The sequence below is a fragment of the Syngnathus scovelli genome, chromosome 12, assembly GCF_024217435.2.
Source record: "Syngnathus scovelli strain Florida chromosome 12, RoL_Ssco_1.2, whole genome shotgun sequence".
Lineage (NCBI taxonomy): Eukaryota > Metazoa > Chordata > Actinopteri > Syngnathiformes > Syngnathidae > Syngnathus > Syngnathus scovelli.
Genome location: NC_090858.1, coordinates 9,203,018 through 9,221,086, shown reverse-complemented (window position 1 = coordinate 9,221,086; position 18,069 = coordinate 9,203,018). Strand labels below are relative to the sequence as shown.

At 41.0% G+C, this 18,069-nt stretch overlaps 2 protein-coding genes across 8 annotated transcripts in view; one reads left to right on the top strand and one right to left on the bottom strand.

Annotated features, from left to right (window-relative positions):
• macrod2 (mono-ADP ribosylhydrolase 2) overlaps positions 1-18,069 on the top strand; it is a 277,199-nt gene that overhangs the window by 28,885 nt on the left and 230,245 nt on the right. The window lies entirely within an intron of this gene.
• On the bottom strand, positions 570-8,930 carry flrt3 (fibronectin leucine rich transmembrane 3). Its single transcript, XM_049736624.2, has 3 exons — positions 8,586-8,930; positions 4,442-5,125; positions 570-3,708 (listed from the first exon to the last, which is right to left on the bottom strand). Exon 3 carries the CDS (start codon positions 3,664-3,666, stop codon positions 1,714-1,716), a length of 1,953 nt encoding a protein of 650 aa, XP_049592581.1. The 5' UTR covers positions 3,667-3,708; positions 4,442-5,125; positions 8,586-8,930; the 3' UTR covers positions 570-1,713.

The window sequence follows — 18,069 nt, the reverse complement described above, 5'->3', positions numbered from 1 at the left end:
ATATATATATATATATATATATATATATATATATATATATATATATATATATATATATATATATTACAATATGATTTAGGCCTACCTCTAAATTGCGGCAAAAATATTTCAGAGGTGTGTATCACATTGGTAGCTCTTCACATTACTGTGTCCCAAAGAAGTCTCTTCCTCAAAGAAGTTGGTGACCGCCGCTTTAGTGTGCACTGCATTAATAGCAAATTAAAGTGTTTGTATGCCTGTGTGAGTGAGCGCACACACTTATTTAATACTGAAATATAAATATTAATGCTCAAAAAGTTACAGCATTACAAATTGTAAGTGGTAAACAAATCAAAACATCATTCATGTGTCTATGCAGCTTGATCTGTATAATATTTTTTAACATATCTGTCATGTAAATACCTTTATTTTTATTTTTACTGTTGCTAATATGTGGGCTAAGACAACCAAAATCGAGGTGAAGATAATTATATCATTTGATTTCTAAAATGTTTTCCCTGAATTTAAAATACATACGTATAAATTCAAAATATCAAGGTGGAGTGTCAATAATAAATACATTCACATGGTTTGTTCATATTTTTTTTATTTTGTAATATGACCAATACTTTTCATATTCAAGTGTGTATGAAAAAAGTCACTGGTTCCTTAAAAAGCTAAATACAATAAGCATTGGATCAAGGCACATACAAGACTGGCCAAAGGGCGTACAATGCACTTTGGCTTTTTAAACATGAAGAACAGGTAATTTCAAATTGTGGCAACAAAAACGTGTTCACTTTGAAAATACAAAAGAGTTGTTTTGTTAAGGAGCTGCTGACACTTTGAACATTTTAACAATCGTGTATTTTTGGCCTTTGGACTTGAATGGCGTATGGTACACGGTACTAAAGAATGCCGCCATCGTCACTTGGCCATTGTTGGCTTGTACAAATAAAGATCGTGTGGGGTCCTGTGTCAGCTTTTCCAGTCTTCTTGTTTTGAGGAGCCAAGAGTTCCTTCAATGTTGATGTGCTTTATCTGCCCTGTGCTGCGGCCTACAATCCCATCAGAAAAAAAGAAAGCAACGAGTCCTGCTATGGTGGTTCTGCGTTTTTTTCAAACTTGGAAAAGGTACACACCTACGCAAGTAGAGAAATAAAGCATGGTACGTCCATCTGAAGTGATTTGTATCATGAAAACTAGAGCAATATTTTTGTCAGTAGTAAATGAGACAGCTTACTGCTGTTTTTCTTTGTAAGAGGCCACCGTGTCTGATTTGTTAATTTTATTGATCCAACTGTACCTTGGTTTATGACAAGTTCTGCCTTGGTTTTTTCAGACAGCCACAAAGTGAAAACAACAACCTGTGCTTGTACAACAATGTTTTCTAAAGTCTGATTGTTCAACACAGCAATGAGAACCCACTTTCACAGTTGACAAGTCATCATATCTCAAAACACAGAGTTTCTTTGTAATTGGTCGATCGGTTTAAGCCAAAGAAGTACAGTACAAATTACTACAAATCGCTAAAATATAATTGCAGTATTGCGCCCACTAATTCAGTGAGGGCCTGCAGGTGGAACGTTCTCAGTTTTCATAAATGTCCTTAAATATAAATTATATGGCAAATGTACATAACATTGCTCCCTTAGTCCTATAGATCCAGTGTTTTGTAAAAGTTTCGCCACTGTGTTTACAGCACATACGCATCATAAATGTCCGTGTGCAATATCATGAATGGGAATAGTCTGAATCTGGTATTCCACTGTCTCTGTAGCTCCTGTTGTTGATATTGTTCTCGTTGTGTGGGCTCTTGTACAAACTCAGGCCATTAGGTGGAAAAATTGTGTGTATCACAAACTCCTCCTTGGACACAGGAAGCTGATTTATAGGTATCATTTGAAAAGAAGTCTCTCTTATTTCCAGAATGGAATTGTCCTTCTTTGTGCCAGCTTCGGCATAGTCATCCTTTCTCCGGCGGCCTTTATTGTAGGTGCAGTTCCTTGAGAAAAGTGATCCATTTCTGTGGACGTACCAGCAGACCAATGCCAACAGGATTATTGCCAAAAGTGCAACAGCCCCTCCAATGATAGCAGCCAAAGGCAGACTTGAATTTTTGTAAGGCTCTTTCTCTTGCTCTCTGTTCAAAGTTGTGGTTGGGTTGTACGATTTATGCGAGCCAGTCTCCGTCTCGATGCAAACGGGGGTCTCGTCTGACAGGTAGATATTGCTGGTCTCCATGGGAACCATACATATCCTGTAGGAAGACTCTGGCTCCAGCGCAGTGAGCAGGTACTCCGTCCTCTCGCCTTGTACAATTGTTTCTGTGATGGCGCCAAACGCAGGGCTGTGTCCCAGCTTCAGCCAGCTGAGTCGAAGGGCAGTCATGGGTTGCGACACCCTCCAGGATATGTGAACTGTATCTGCGCTACTTGACTTCACGCTGATTGTGATGATCTTTCTGCCTGATGAAATGGTGGTGCCGTGGTAATTCTTGCCCGTATTTGGTCCCTTTACTCCAGGCCTTTTAGTCACAAATGAGGGCCACTGTGGCTGCGCGGGGCGACGAGTGTTGGAGACTGTGCTAGTCTCGTACGTGGGATTAAATTCTGAATCTGTGCAGTCAAACATGTCTGTAGTTAAGTCTTTTAGAGCCATGCCTTTGACCTTATCAGGGCCCTGGCACATGAATCCACGTACGTTTACTTTTGTCGGCAATGACCGGAGCCAGTCACGCACCCATTTCATCCTGCAAGTGCATTGCCAGGGGTTGTTGCGTAGCAAAAGCTGTGTGAGATTGTCCAGATCTTCAAATACCCCTTGTGGGAGACTGCTCAGGTTGTTGCCAGATAGGTCCAAGCGGTAAAGTTGCCGAAGGAAGGCGAAAGCCCCTGGTGGGACCCTATTAATGTGATTATCTTGTAACTGCAGTTTCTCCAAACTTGTGCCTGGCAGGTTAGCTGGTGGTGATGTCAGGGAGTTCCTCACTAGTGACAGCTCAGTCAGGTTAATCAAATTGATGAAAGCCATCTCTCCGATTCCACGGTTATTGAGCAGATTTCCATCCAATATTAGTCGCTTCAGGTTGATGAGATCTTGCAGCGACTGTTCAGATATTGATGAAATCCGGTTGTCTTCAAAGCGCAACTCCTCAATGCTCATGGGTAGGCCTGAGGGGATGGTACTTAAGTGATTCCTGGAGAGGAAAAGCAATCTAAGGTGACTGCTGTCCCTAAAGGCGCCCTCTTCGATGCTGACCGCAGACACAGAGTTGTCATCCAGGTGAAGTTCCTCAATATAAGGAATCTGGGCTAAAGTTGCGTGTGTGATCATTCGAATGTTGTTCTCCTGAAGATGAAGCTCTTTCAGCCCAAGAGGAAGATTAGTGGGGAACTCATCTAAATTGTTGCAGTATAGGTAGATCTTCTCCACATTCGAGAGCCTGCTGAGCTCGGCAGGAATTCCTGAGCTCTTTATGCGATTGTTTTGCAGGAATAGCACTGTTGCATCCAGGGGTAAACCAGTAGGAATGGAAGTCAGGCCACGGTCATTACAGTAGATGAAGGTCCCATCACAGCGGCAGGCAGAGGGACAAGAGGCAGAGGTAACCAGTGGGTTAGCAAGGCCCAGCAGCAGTCCAACCCTGATGAGGGACAGGATAAAGGCCTTGCACTGACGTATCATCTTGAAACGCAGTTGCCCGGCAGTCTAATCACTCAAGAGCCCCTGGGGAGAAGACACAAGAGTACATTGAATGCACAAGCTCTTTAAGATATGTAGGTCCAAATTCCTGTTCTCAGATTTGCTTGGTCTTTGAATCCTGCCTGAAGCATTTTATAAATTAAGTATAGTATCAGATTACATCATTCTTGCGTGATAAGTGATACGGTGAGACTTTAGTATTGAGCTTCATTTATGATCATGTTTGGACACTATACATCAATAGGATTAAAAGTAACTTCAATTTTAAGCTTTCGATATATCGAATCGCTGTACCATAGATCTGCTTTAATTATGTACAAACAAGACATCTTTAATAGTGATTGTCTCAGACTTCTAAAATTTTAAACCTGCCTTTCTTTGCTACATACCAAAATGGAAAACAGTCATGCTTTGTTGCGTTACTATCCAAGTGCAGTAAAGGAGTACATTCTCCTTTATGTATCTAGTCATATTAGACATTGCACAGCAAATTAGTTTTTTTTTTTTCCTACACATACTTCTAATACTTCAATACTAATACTTTTTTTGTTACTTCATCCCTATAACATGCACTATCAACTGTGGTGCTACATTGTAGTGAAGCAAACCATTGTGTCGTTGAGCTTTTTTTTTTTTTAAATACTATTTGATAAAACCTACTCTGTGATACTTTCACCCTATGTCACCCTATGTGGCTTTGAATTCTTGTCGAGTCAGTGAAATAGAAAGCTGCAAAGGCATACAAACGTTTGTATACCTGATTTATGAGAGGTGGTAAATCCTTTTTGATCACTGAAAAATCCAATCAAGGTTTTCTTCTTTTGATATCCTTTCTGAAAAGAAGAGTTTGTCGTAGGGCTTTTTGCCGATATCCTGGCTGGTCAGTGTTTGCAGAGCTGATCTTTGTTTGGACGATGACCTCCTCTGTTGTCAGAGGCTCATGCCTTCACTGCCTTTACCATGGCAGATAAGCCTGTTGAATAAGCATCCCCCTCTCAGTGACAAAGCCTGCTCTTTCTCAGATAATATTAAAAAAAAAAACTAATGGGTGCTGAATTTGTCAAGATCGGTAGCCATAACCGTAGATTAGATATTTTTTTTCAGTTGCAGCAATCCTGCTGGTTTTAGTATCTGCTCCGTTTTGCAATCAGGCCCGGCATGCATGATGAGTTGACACAAAGCTGGTCTGAGCCATGCCAATCCCTCATGCCACAGGCTCAATCAAGGCCTGTCCACTTGTGTACTCCAGCTCGTACAGGTAACCGGAATCCTCTTGTCCCTTGTCAAGCTTGTATATACATTAATCCTGGACTCCGGTTCCGGATGTGGCTGAAGATTTCTCCCTCCTAAGGAGAGAGGTGCCTCTAGTTTGAGGCCAAGCCTCCCTCATGAAACTGGCATTTGATTTATGCTGGTCACTTTTCACACCTCAAATGTTGCCCTGCAAAAGAAAACACAAGAGACAAACATACTTAGTAACCTGTGATTTCTTAAAATGACTGTTTTAACAATAGTTGAAGGAATCAATTAAATATTTCTGACATAGATTCAACTACCTTTTGTCTACAAGTTTGTGTGAATGATTCTCGACATTTCTTACTGAAATGCAATTTGATTATGACTCTTGACTTACAGGCTTTACACTATTTCAAATGAATTTAATTACAAATAAAAAAGGCGCCGAAGTAGGTTTTCGGATTCAGATGAAAGGACGATCCAGTCTGTGCTCACATTGTTAGCAACCCATTTGAATTTCGTATGTGGAGAAGAAAGGCTGCTACATACATTCCGGTCACCCTCCCCTACTTCTCTGTGACCCCAACTCATCTCCTCTTTAAAAGCCTTAAATACTCTTGTTTGTAAAAATAGAATTTCCTTTGCCGAAGAAAATGTTGTTTTTGCAATTTGAACACAATAGCTGTGTCATTATAAGCGACCCGCTGGCAGCTACCTTGTGCTGTAAAACACAAAGATAAATCAGGAAGCAGGGCCCCAGCCATTTTACAGTTGGTTGCCCTAACCAAGGGATGCTTGGGGATTTGTGAAGCTTGCGAACCCAATTTTGATTGATAGCATGCTGTCTAATACAAATTAATTTTGCTTTGAACATATGTCCTTATAAAGAGCAAAATTACTGGATGTCATTTCCACTTATAAATCAAGGTAGAAGAAACAAACTTGTAAAATCAAGGTGTATAGAAAGATGGATGATTGTGGTTTGATCGGTTTGACTTTAAATGCAACACTACAGAGACATTTCAATTAGTGGGTTTCACCACGTACTGAAAAGTACACATTTCAGCCCGTGATATAACTTAGCAAGACCTAGCAATACCTGAATATGTCATGACTGCCGGTTGACTGTTATTTCTCCATTTGATTTTTCTGTACTCTGGATTTCAGGAAAAAAAAAAAAAAAAGCCCTGTCTCCATCATTTGCTACGAGACTTGTATGCTGTAGTTCAGCAAAAGAGCTTTCTGCACAAAAGTACTACATCCATGCAATTTGACAAACATCCATTAAAATTGCACATACACATATAAATGTTTCCTGCAGGTTGTGTTAATATTTTTACATATTTAATTGTTTTGAGGGCTACCCATCAAACATCTGTTGCGACAAACATCTTTACGCATCATTTTAATATGGACCAGTGGCTAGACAGGAGCTTTCAGCAAGCAGGTTGAGTGGCTTCTACTTCATTAAGTCAGAACTGGTTAAATTGAGCATTCATGGAAACGTGTGTGCATGTTTGATACTTTTCAGTAGAAAGCATGCACTGTACTGTAATATGGATCACACAAAGCTGGATGTTGATACCCAATGCGAGTTTAACATACGGTAAATTTGTCGACAATAAAACCATGTCAGACTTTGTGCCCTCTGATAGCCTTATAATTGCTCAAGGGAGCCATTTGAAAATAAAAAAGGAGAAAAGACCATAGAAGTGGAAAAGGCTAGCTAAATTATTCATATGATGTTAATTTAATTTTGCTCCACAGTACCTATCCATTGGGGAATAAGTGTTTGTATATTTTCTTGTTAATTTTGAACCGATACAATATTGCATGGCGGATTTGACACCATAAACTGTTGTAGTTACTTTAGATTTTTGTCTGCAATCTGATTCATAGATATGGTAAATACTGTAGTCACTATAGAACATAGCTTCTGTGGGCTGAACAGATGACACTTTTGGTGGCCCAGTAAGCGTGGAGAGGCCCGGGACTGTCGGGGGTTTCTCTTTTGTTCCATGCTGAAAGGAGAGCTCTGTAGCAGCTGCAATGATTTTTCCCCACATGGGGGTGGTAGGCACCACAAGATGTGTGCGCAAATATATATATGTGTGTGAGTGTGTGTGTGCGTGTCTGCCTGTGTGACAAGCTAAGCTGCAAAGAGGAGCACATCTTAGCCTACAGGCCAAGCGCCCACTTACAATATAGGGATTTGTCAACTACTCTCCTGGCCCTGCTACTTTCCTCAATCAAATTGCTTCTAGAGGTTATCTTGCTGCTTTCTTAGTCTTTGAATGCTCAGCTGTGTTTGTCACTGGTCTCAGAATAGATGGCAAATAGAGTTTAGTGTTGAATGGATTCAATCTCATCTTTTTCTAAAGGTAGCTTTAGTGTCGCCTTTTGCAGATACATTCATGCAATATGTTAAGAAGACTGAGATTTTGCTCATGACCTGGTTAGTGGTTAATCTAAAATGAAAGCAATTGGCTGGGAACTATAGCCCGAGGCAGTCATCAGTGAAGACAACTCATCTGCCCCCTGTCTTTATTGAACCCAATTTATTTTTATCAAATACACTGAACCGTGGCTTAATTGGATAATAACTAAAATTGAACTTGTGCACATTTCACAGTCATTCAAAAGCAATTTTCTGCTTGGTAATTTAGAACGTAGTCTCAAATACTATATCTGTTATTCGTTTAAGCCAGAATGACCTTATTGTCTCATGAAGATAAAAGATGAGTGAAATTGGATTAACAGCTGTCTCTGCAACGGTGTTTCCAGTAAGACGCACATACAAGAATGGAATAGGCACTAAATTGCAGTGATGCGGCATTTAGGAGGAAATGTGCTGTCAGATGAGAGCAATATTTTACAGTAATTATCGATGGAAGTCCCCACCCCAAGCATCAAATATACTTAAATGCGGTTGAGCATCTATAATATAAGCGTTTAAGACAATTTATTGCGATCTCCATACGTGTTGGTCAAAGTTTAGTGGGATGTCAGGACGTGAGTGGAAGCCGTCCCGACAGAGACGCATTTAGCGGAGTTTCTCCAGCTGGCTCTGGGTGCGCATCGCTGCGGGATGTGCGCTGCAATTCAACATGCTCCCCGTCTTGACGAACAGTGGCGCCGGCTGGGATCAAACCACACTGTCCCCCACTAATCCTATCAAGTTTGTGTATTCACTGATCAAAAGATCAAACGGCCAGCGCAAAGATAACGCGTCTCCATCACAGTATTGGCATTGGCTGTCATTCGAGGCGCAAATGTTTATTATGCGGATTTTTGTCGCTGTATCCATTTCATAGTGCAATAACATTGTTTTTCACCCTGGAGTGAAAAAAAAAAAAAACGTAAAATCCAGCTGAAATTGAGTTCGTTTTCAATGCTCATATAGACGAGCTTGATTTGGTTGCTGAGAAATAAGAGCGCTCAGTATTTATTTATTTATTAATTTCTTTACCCCGTCTCTCCCAGCGCCAAATCCTCCAGCCTACTGTTAAACTCCGTACCTCGTGTTTTCTATTAGGTCGGGGTCGTAAATCCAAATAAATGGACTGTAGATTGTTTGTTTCAAGATGCAGACCCCCTACCCTCCTCCAAAAAAAAAAAAAGTAGTAACGCACTCCACCTGGACAGTACCAGTCAGAAACACTTACCTCAAAAGACAACCCCCAAAAGTTACAGGTATCCTCTGGTGAGGGGGTTCAAGGCAGATGGGGGGTAAAAATAATCCAGTACGAGTTGTGCAAATTTAATACAGATCCCAAAACGGTTTCTCCCACTCACGGAACCAGAACTGGATTTAATTTGCGTGCTGCACCACTACGGTATTTACTGGCGCTCCCGTCACACAAACACACGCTGCAAGTTGGACATGCGCGCACGGATTGGTCCCAATAACAAATGTGGACTTATGTTTGCCTGTAGCCCTGCTCCAATAGAGCGGTGACGTCATTTGGAGGCGGGACCTTTCTCTCACTCAGTCTGTGCGCGTCTCTCTCTCTCTCTCTCTCTCTCTCTCTCTCTCTCTCTCTCTCTCTCTCTCTCTCTCCTCCCCCCCCCCCCCCCCCACACACACACTGCTATGCTTCCCTGCAAAATTCATCTTCGTCTTGCAGTACTCGCAAGCTACGCTAGGGAGAGTGGAGGAAAGGGAGAAAAATAGAAAAATAACTAGGCAGATGTGAACTGGTAGGGACTGTTTAAGGAATCATCCTCTTGAGCTAAAAAAATAAGAGGGAGATGATAAAATACAGCAGATTTACACTTTGATGACCTTATACTGGTTTGATCAACTCTAGTAGAAACAGATGAAGTTTATTCTGTTATGTGCACAGCTATATTAAAGGTGAATGCTCTCATATGCAAGACATTCATTGTTTATACAATAAAAAATAGTTTGAGGTCTATGACACACCTGAACTTAACTGCCTTTTAGCCCTTATTTTTGACCCTGTTGGCTCCATTAAATGAAGCCAAACATGCCCCCCGTGGCTCAAAGCAGCAGTGAGTCACCCTTTGAGTTATAGGGTTGCCGACACTCTCAGTGTCATCTCCGGTGACCCCCCCCCCCCCCCCCCCCCCCAGCCCCCTTCAGGCTTCCCGACCACGCCGACACCATCTTTTGCACCTTTTGATTGAAGATCAGTAATCAGATGTTTGCCACTGTATGTGTAATTGAGAAACCACTTGCTTAAATGTCCTTCACTACTACCAAAACTACTTTTAGTGATTACACCATTCATCAATTTGTGGTTAAACTACATTTGCTAGAAGTCTTTGCCAACTTGAGTTTCATGTTCTGTTAATGGGTTACACGTGCACTTTAGTTCTCAACACATTTATGGACAGCTTGTACAATGCACTTTCAAATTTGTCCAGCACATGATCAAAATGCAATTCGTTATGGGTGCCAGTCCCTTTACAAAACGCAATATGACAGGTCAGTCAAGGCTAAGGCAAGATGTAAGAGCTCAACATCCTACCTGATGTATAACTTGTAAAGTTTAATGTTTCATTTTGATGCTATTTTGCACTCTTTATAAATGCCCAGGCACTCAAGTTTATTTCCCTATATGGTAAAAGCATTGTGTCTAAAGGTGAAAAAAAACAAAACTCTCAGTTGTTAACATCACATGTCCAAGTTTAATGTCGTTTTGATTTTGTTGTTGGAGTGAAGATTTGCAAACTGTGTGGCTGATGTTTGGGAAACTTGGCTGCAAACCGGGTCATGAAAGTTGAAACAGAACACTCTAAAAACAGTTGGCTTAAAAAGGGACAGATCTACTGCTTGAGTCACTGTGATCAAATGTTCTGGGTTGTTATTTTTGACAACTGTTTTGAGAGTGAACCTTGCATTTAATTAGTTAGGGTATTTATAACTTACCTTTGTAAAAATATTTTAATTACTTCACTGCTGCTAATGTCACGAGTTACGTCTTTGGATCTATAAACATGGCTTGTGATTCTCCCCACACTTGAGTCTACAGTGAAAATGTGTTGCTTGGTTGTTTTTGTGGATGGCCCTGAGACTGGTTGTTGCTAACACTACAGCAGCACTCTTGTGTAATCCAGTCTCATCGTAATTCAAAACGATGCGCACGTTAGCTTTAAATCGCACTGGTGAAATCAATTCCTTTAGCATCATATCCTTTATTGAATTGTTTATTGTACTGTGGAGTCGCCATTTCTCAGTTTCATTAGCCTAATGATCTTAATTATGTTATCCTTTTGGACCAGGTGCTTGGTGCAACAACGGGGGGGGGGGGGGGAACAGGTGAGAAAAGGTCAATCTGTGACATCCTGACTTGGTCCTTGTCTTTTCTCTAAGGGGTGAGGCAGGGGGAAAACCTGTGACTGACCTCAGCTCAGCTTCCTCTCTAAAATCGACTGCAGACACATCTGTCAGCAACTGTTGATTGACCCGCACTCAGACATACAAAGAGCCCCATTGGAGGACGCGGGTGTTGGATTTCAGTTATCTTCAGACTAGGGAAAATCTATTGCCCTGTTTATCTTTTTGTTCAAGGGGATTGGTGCCCTGTTTTACCAAAGGTGGAATTTTATTCTATCTGTCCAATTTCTCCAAGCTTGGATATCAGACAGCTTGTGACCGTTTGAAATAAGGTTCTAAATAAAGCTTAACCTCACTACAATTCCCCTGGACTTTGGTGGTTACAACGCAGCTGTTGACTGTCTGTTTTTGTTACAGTATTGTAATAGCAGATTGTACATTGTCGAAGTTATGGTAGCATCCTATAGTTTGCTCAAGCTGCGATCAGTAGGAAGGGATGCCCTACTTTCTGGATAGTGTACGCCACAGGTGTCAAACCCAAGGCCCGGGGGCCAGGTACGGCCCGCCACATCATTTTATGTGGCCTGCGAAGATCAATTGCGCATCACATTCGTGTGTCATTACTAGAATTGCAAGAAGTCTTCACTTTTAATATATATATATATTTAATATTTGACCAGTTTTTACTCATCTGATTTGAAAACGAGTTATTTGTCAGTTTGTTTTGTAGCTTTTACTGCATATAATATGAGGTGCTCATACATTTATTTGGGTTGACAGTTATAATGGCCCTCCGAAAGAAACTGACTACAATGCGGCCCGTGAAAAAAATGAGTTTGACACCCCTGGTGTACGCAGTATATATGCAGTATCATGTATATATTTATTTACTCTATTGACTGTGCAACCTTCATTTTCCCATTTCCTATTCACATTTGCGTATTCATTTTATATAGGCAATTTCAGTCAGGCATTTAATCTCCTCAGCATCACAACAGTAAAGAGTCACTAAAATGAATCCAAGGTATATGTCAATGGCAACATAGTGTTTAGAGAACACAGGGCCTTATTCCATTCTGATATCTTACCCACGTTATGTACGATGCTCGCCTTTTCTAATGCAGATTACAGATGTTGAGGGACAAATTGACCCCTGAATCTCTGGGGAGTGAATGTAGTCATGAAAAAGGGAAAAAACAACAACAGACTGAAGGGGCCGACATCCTGCTGCCTCGGCATGCCAAGGGGCCTTGGTCAGCAGTCATTTAGGCTGTCTTTGTGGAAGAATGACAAGCCATGCAAATAGCACAGTTGGCTGTTTTTACCCTTGTCTTTTGTTTTCTTTGGTTGTTCTTTGTGGTTGCAGTTGTGTTGTCTGCAGAGGAAGAGGCACACAGGGATGAGCTAATTCTTCAAAAAAGGTAGAGGGGGGTAGGAGTTTACTCCTCAGCCTTCGGACCTCCCATAGGTTAATGACCCTAAACACAATGCTCAGTGATCAGATTAGATAAAGCACTTTTCCCCAGTGCACTCATCAGCACAATAACGGAGATAAAAGAAATAATTATCATACAATGTTTTCATATCCTTAACGTAGACTACTAACGTAGCTAATTGAAGCCCCTTTATGTTACCGGTTCACTCTTCTGACACGTATTCTGTAATTACCCAACTTTAGTCTCACTAGTTCAATTAGTTAAGGAAAGGTGTTTATTTATGTGACTAAGACTATTTGTTTAAAACCCCCGGCAGACATAACCACTTCACATTCCTCAGCCCAGGTGAATATATAGTGATATTGTCTCCTTTAGCTTTAAAGATCTCGAGAGCCCAGTGAAAAGGTCATTTAGGGTCTATAGCTGTATGAGCAGGAAGCTACAACTAATGTTATCTCGCGCAACAAACCAAGTCTTTTGGTACTCTTGATAAGCTAAAATAGATTATACAAAAACTCAAGGCCCTGTTGATTGGAGCAAATACAGGAAGTAAACATGTTAGACAACGGTATTTTGAGTTAACAGAAAGGGGAGAGGGAAGGAGGTCTCGTCACACAGGCGTGCGGAGATTGTGATCAAAGTGTTCACTTATCTGTGCCAAACAGTAACTCTGAATTTTTCCTCAGTCATCTGGATGACATTGTTTCCCCTTTCGCCTCATTCCAATTATTTTTTTAACACAATAAATGACCAAGATATTAATATTGGAACATTTTTAGATCAAGCTTGGGATAGCACGTCATTTGACGTCTCACAACCACACTAGTCTACATTTTTATTTGAATCTTGTTCTTTGTCCTGTTTGTCTTTGTATTAGGTTGGCATTTTGTCACGGAGTTGCTAAGTAGTGTCTTCATTTCAAGGTGCTGAACCTGAAAAACTCGAATGGTATTTATCATTGTCTGAAGGTGTTTTTAGTCACCTTCAACCGTTACAACACCTCAGTGTTTTTACCTCAGTGTCTGGAAACAGTGACTTGGCACTGACTTTAGCTGCATATCGAATATCTGAGTATTCTGCAGCCATTAGCCCTCTTCAAAGGGAGACCAAAGGAATAGTGAGGGACTGAAAGGGCAAGTTGAGATGAGGTGCACTTATGACCATATCCTATATTGCCTGCTCACTTTTTTGACACAAGGGTGTAAGGTGCTTGTGGCAGACTTGAAGCGAATGAGATGTGAAGTGTAGGACGTTTGATGTAAAACCAGAGGGACCTGAAGTAAAACCTTCTTTATCCCAACCTGGTCTGTTTTTTGCGTAGGTTAACACTGCAATTATGAACCTTGCGTATCCGTGTGTGTATAGGTGTGTGTAGAGGGACCGTAAAAGCTGTGACATTTCACACTCAAGGAAGAACTCTTAAAACCACCTATCAAATACAACCACTAAGTGACATAGGCAGTCACCCATTATATCTGTAAAGGAAGAGCTCAGTAGAATGTGTATGGACAGTAGTAGACTTGAACCTCACAACAAATGGAAGAAATGTGGATTTATGATATTTGTAGTAATGGGAAATGCATCGACCAGCGACAATATTGACTGCTTGCGCAATCTAATGACGTCCAATACAGGGGCTGTATCAAACTGTTTTTGCCAAGATAATAGGCTTTCTGTTTGGACTCTTTTTGACATATTTTACTGCAAAATTATTAAAGCAGTACATTTTGCGTGGTTTTCAAACCGTATAGGCAAATAGATAAATTTGGCGTATGCAATCTGATTTATGCAACCTGAGACAAATTGCATTGGCTGACTTTGCATTTGAAAAGAAATTGCCTGATTAAGAGCCTGATTCAAATTGTAAGCCAAAGGCATTGACCGAGATAGGAATGAGCTAGCATTAGCCACCTAAAACTGGGCTATCAATTAACTTAGCAATCATATTATGCCACTTAATTTCTCCCCCAAGTTCTCACTAGACTCTTGCTGGTTGACTAAGTCACTGAGAAGTGGTTTTAGCCACACCTCCAAAAAAATAGGAACACCAAAATAATGATGCAGATTGTTGCTATTTGTGCTTTTTGTTGTCTGTCAAAGATGGTGTTGTGCAATTTTTGTGCAAAATAATGTTATCTGCTAAGGCATATCTAGAATTTTAGTAAAACCCCAGCATGATGTGCTCGCATGTTTCTACTCCAAAGTTTGCGAGTTGAGCCAACATTCTGCCAAATACAATCGAGTGCTATGTGCACTGCACCAGCAGCCACCCCCAACTCTCTGAGGATAGAGGAAGCCCAGAAGAGGCTCCATTTAACCCCTCAGGATTAGTGCTCATGCCTGCTTTAGCACTGGTAAAAGGGAAAGCGTCTCAGCACATTGAGTCAATAGGGATTCAGGCTTGACTGGCTTCCCACATAAAAAATGAACAAAGAGAAAACAGTGAAGCTTCCCTTCAGTTTTGAACAGCGATAGATGTTTGTCCAGCCCACTTTATTGCTTGACCTTCTGATCCCTTCACGGTACATTACCAGACCAAATATACTTGCACAGTAATAATGTCAATGATATTTTCAAAGACAACTTTAATATCAAGAAATTATTTAAAGACAAATCCTGAATGCTACTTTAAATATTACTATATCAGTTGGCTAATTGCATCAGGACAGATATAGAAGTGAGTATAAGCAACGCTGATTGGAAAAAAAAAAAAAGTATGTACTGTATACTATGCCATATTCTGTAATTCTGGTTATTAGATGATTTAAAAAAAATATATGTACAAAATATTTTCTTAAAGGGTTAGAACGTCTGTTATAAGTGCAAGCAGTGCTTATCAGTGAGGATGCATTTTGAACTCGGAATGCAGAAAAAAATAAAATGTCCTGAAGATGATATTGAGATATTAACAAAATTGATTAACTCCCCCATACACATTTAATAGTGTTGTATGTTTTTATCCACTGTACCATCTTGTTTTCCACCGTCCCAAACTAGCCTTTTCACTTTTGCCCTTGAGCAGCATGACACAACTCCTTAGTCCGGTGCGATTTGGGAGGGCGTGGCCTCTGTCAGGGTTGCCTGACAGGCGAGGTTCCGTCTGTTGACTTTACTCCTCCGTTTACATTCCCTTGTGTTTGTCTAGGCTTTCATCATGGCACCGTTCAAACAAGCGCCAGCAACTGATAAAACACATGCTCCCACTAAATCTCTCCCTCACACACATGCGCACACGCTATATGAGTGATATGTGGACAGACTTTGATTTTTTTTTTTTTTTTTTTGGGCCTATGGAGCAGGTGCTGTTCCTAAAATGCGATCGCCGCGAGATAGTATGTGTAGCAAATCATGCTAGAGACTGTTGGTTGGTTGAAATAACAGTTGTATATTACATTGAATTCTCCACATGCTGAAATACAGAAGTCTTCCTCCATGGGAAGTTCACCGGCATGAAACACATGACTGGCCGTGTCTTTTAATTCTCAATGAGGAAAAACAGCTGTGTTTTCACATTCAACTCTGCTGTTTACATTTTTTTGTGTGAGCTGAGACTCTTGAGCCACCCGACAGGAATTAATCTGCCAGTCAAGAAGGAAGAATGTCCTCACCTTGTGTGGATTGCTGTCTGTCTGGTGTTGGCCGTCTCAGTTCGCCAAATTCTTCACCTGCTGTGGGGCCTGGGGGAATGGAGTACGAGGAGCAGAACATTGCGGGGGTGTTGGGACAGAAGAGGTGGGGGCTGAAAGTGATGTCACATCTGCAGTAGTGGGTGAGCATAATTTCCTCATTGGGATTGCAACAAGGAGATGTGAAGGTTTTTGCGAACCAGGTGCTATCCACACCTGCGTGTTTGTTCCACCTTGCTTCATTAGGGTTCAGCATCCTACTAATGAATATTGTCGCTCTTGTCCCTTCATAGTTAATGTGTGTGAGTGCTGTGTGTGGTTAGGGCGCAAAGGCTCAATTGGGAATTATGTCGCCTTCCCCTGGAGAATGCATGTCTCCCTACTCTCGCTTTAATCACAAGTCCATACTGTACTCTTGTTCAGGTGAGCTGTACATACTCGAGCTGCGTCCCATTTATTTTTTTTTAAATTGGTTCCGTCAATATGGATGTGTTCCTGCAAGCACTCATTTTAGTAGGCCTACTTTTCTATTTGACACAAGATTTTTACAGCAACAACCTAATATAAACTGAGTTACCGTAAATAAAACCTTCAGTTTCTTCCAGGATATTCTTTTTATCAAATGAAAATAACATGCATCACATACCAATTATTCTCCAGGCGACATGTCAGATTGTGGTTCCTGCAGATCAGTTGTGCTGCCTGCATTGATTGACTCATGAGATGGTCCAATGATTAAGTTGTGCCTGAATCAGCCAATGCTGATAGACATGGCTTTATTCAAGTTAGTTTTGTAACTCGACATTTCCAGCGCTGATATTTTGTGAAATCCCAATCTGTTTTATATGTATTTATAGCTACCAACATGTAACCCACAGGTTCAAAGTATTACTTTGACTAAATTGTTCAGTTGGAGTAAGACACATTTTTGCTTTCATACAGATTTGAAATGGATTGTACATATGATATCAAGAATGCATCTAATCAAGATCAACGACCAAAACGGCAAAGCCCTTCATCTTAATCGAAAAAAAAAAAAAATCTGTTATGGAAATTCAATGTTTTTGTTGCCTTACAGACTGACTGGCTTGTGTCTGCTTCTCACATCTCAGTTTACCCAAGATGCTCTCTCTGTCTGTCTTTGTCAGCGTTAGATTTGTGACTGACATTGGTGATAACAATGTCAGCTATCAGTCTGTGCTCATGAAGTCCTTTAATCACTGGAACAGCATTTTCTCACTGGTGCTTCTGCTTTACAATCTGGATCATGTCAAAGAAGTATTCGTTGTCGACTGGCGCAACCCATGACACTGCCCTCCACTATATCACATGGCCAGCTGACCTTGCCCCTCAATGCTTAACAAACCCCCGGTCTTTGTTCATTCAAGCATGTTTCCATGGTGACAAGGCTTAGTCACCACAAAACAGCATGGGCATACAGCTTCAGATGGCCCAGTTTAAAGAGCAGAAGACCACAACTGAATTTAGACAAAATATCCAAAGTCTTATAGCACCATCTGAAAATACAAAGCACTCTTTCAGATTGTGGGTTTGATTGCTATGCCAAGATGCTCATATGCTTTGTAGCCAGAGAGAAAAAGCAAAATGGTGCACCAATTTACGTTTATGGTTCATGCAGTGAGCAATTTCCAATCTGTTAGCTTGTGTTTTCCAAGCGAGGTTTATCTTTGGTCATTTCAATGGTGCCCTGTGGAATGACACATGTTGCACTTATGAATTTTCATCCCCACAGGTGCAACCATTTACCTATTACCAGTGGGTTGTTTGAGTCGTAACGGAACACTCGGAAGTCTAGATTTCTCCTGCGGGGTGCTCGCAGTCCCAAATGAGGTGTTAGCGAAGACAAGCAAGTTCTGTCTGGGGAACATGCTGTCACTGCAAAGCCCTGACTATGCACCAACGAAAACAAGAACACGGGCAGCTGCTGCGTGCTTACTTCACTCTGTTCTACTTTGGGAGTAGGCATCGGTGGATGTATAGATCCCCCCACCCCTTAGTCTGTACATTTTGTGTGATCCTTTTCAAACACAACTAATGTGACAGAATTCTTATAGCACATAAGGCAATTTTGAGGCGAACCACTTATCGATACAACATGGAGCTATGTATAAGTAAAATGGTTGGTTAATGAAGGACCACCCTACACACACCCGCCACCCGACCCCAAGCTTCCTGCATGTTTGACTGTAGTTATTGAAATCTGCACAATGGTGCAACTGCTGCTGTCTTTATTTTATTATTTTGAAATACCATGCTTTATTTT

What these genes read in the sequence shown, in the direction of transcription:
- flrt3 (XM_049736624.2), bottom strand. Translation starts at nt 3,666, where the DNA reads ATGATACGTCAGTGCAAGGCCTTTATCCTGTCCCTCATCAGGGTTGGA.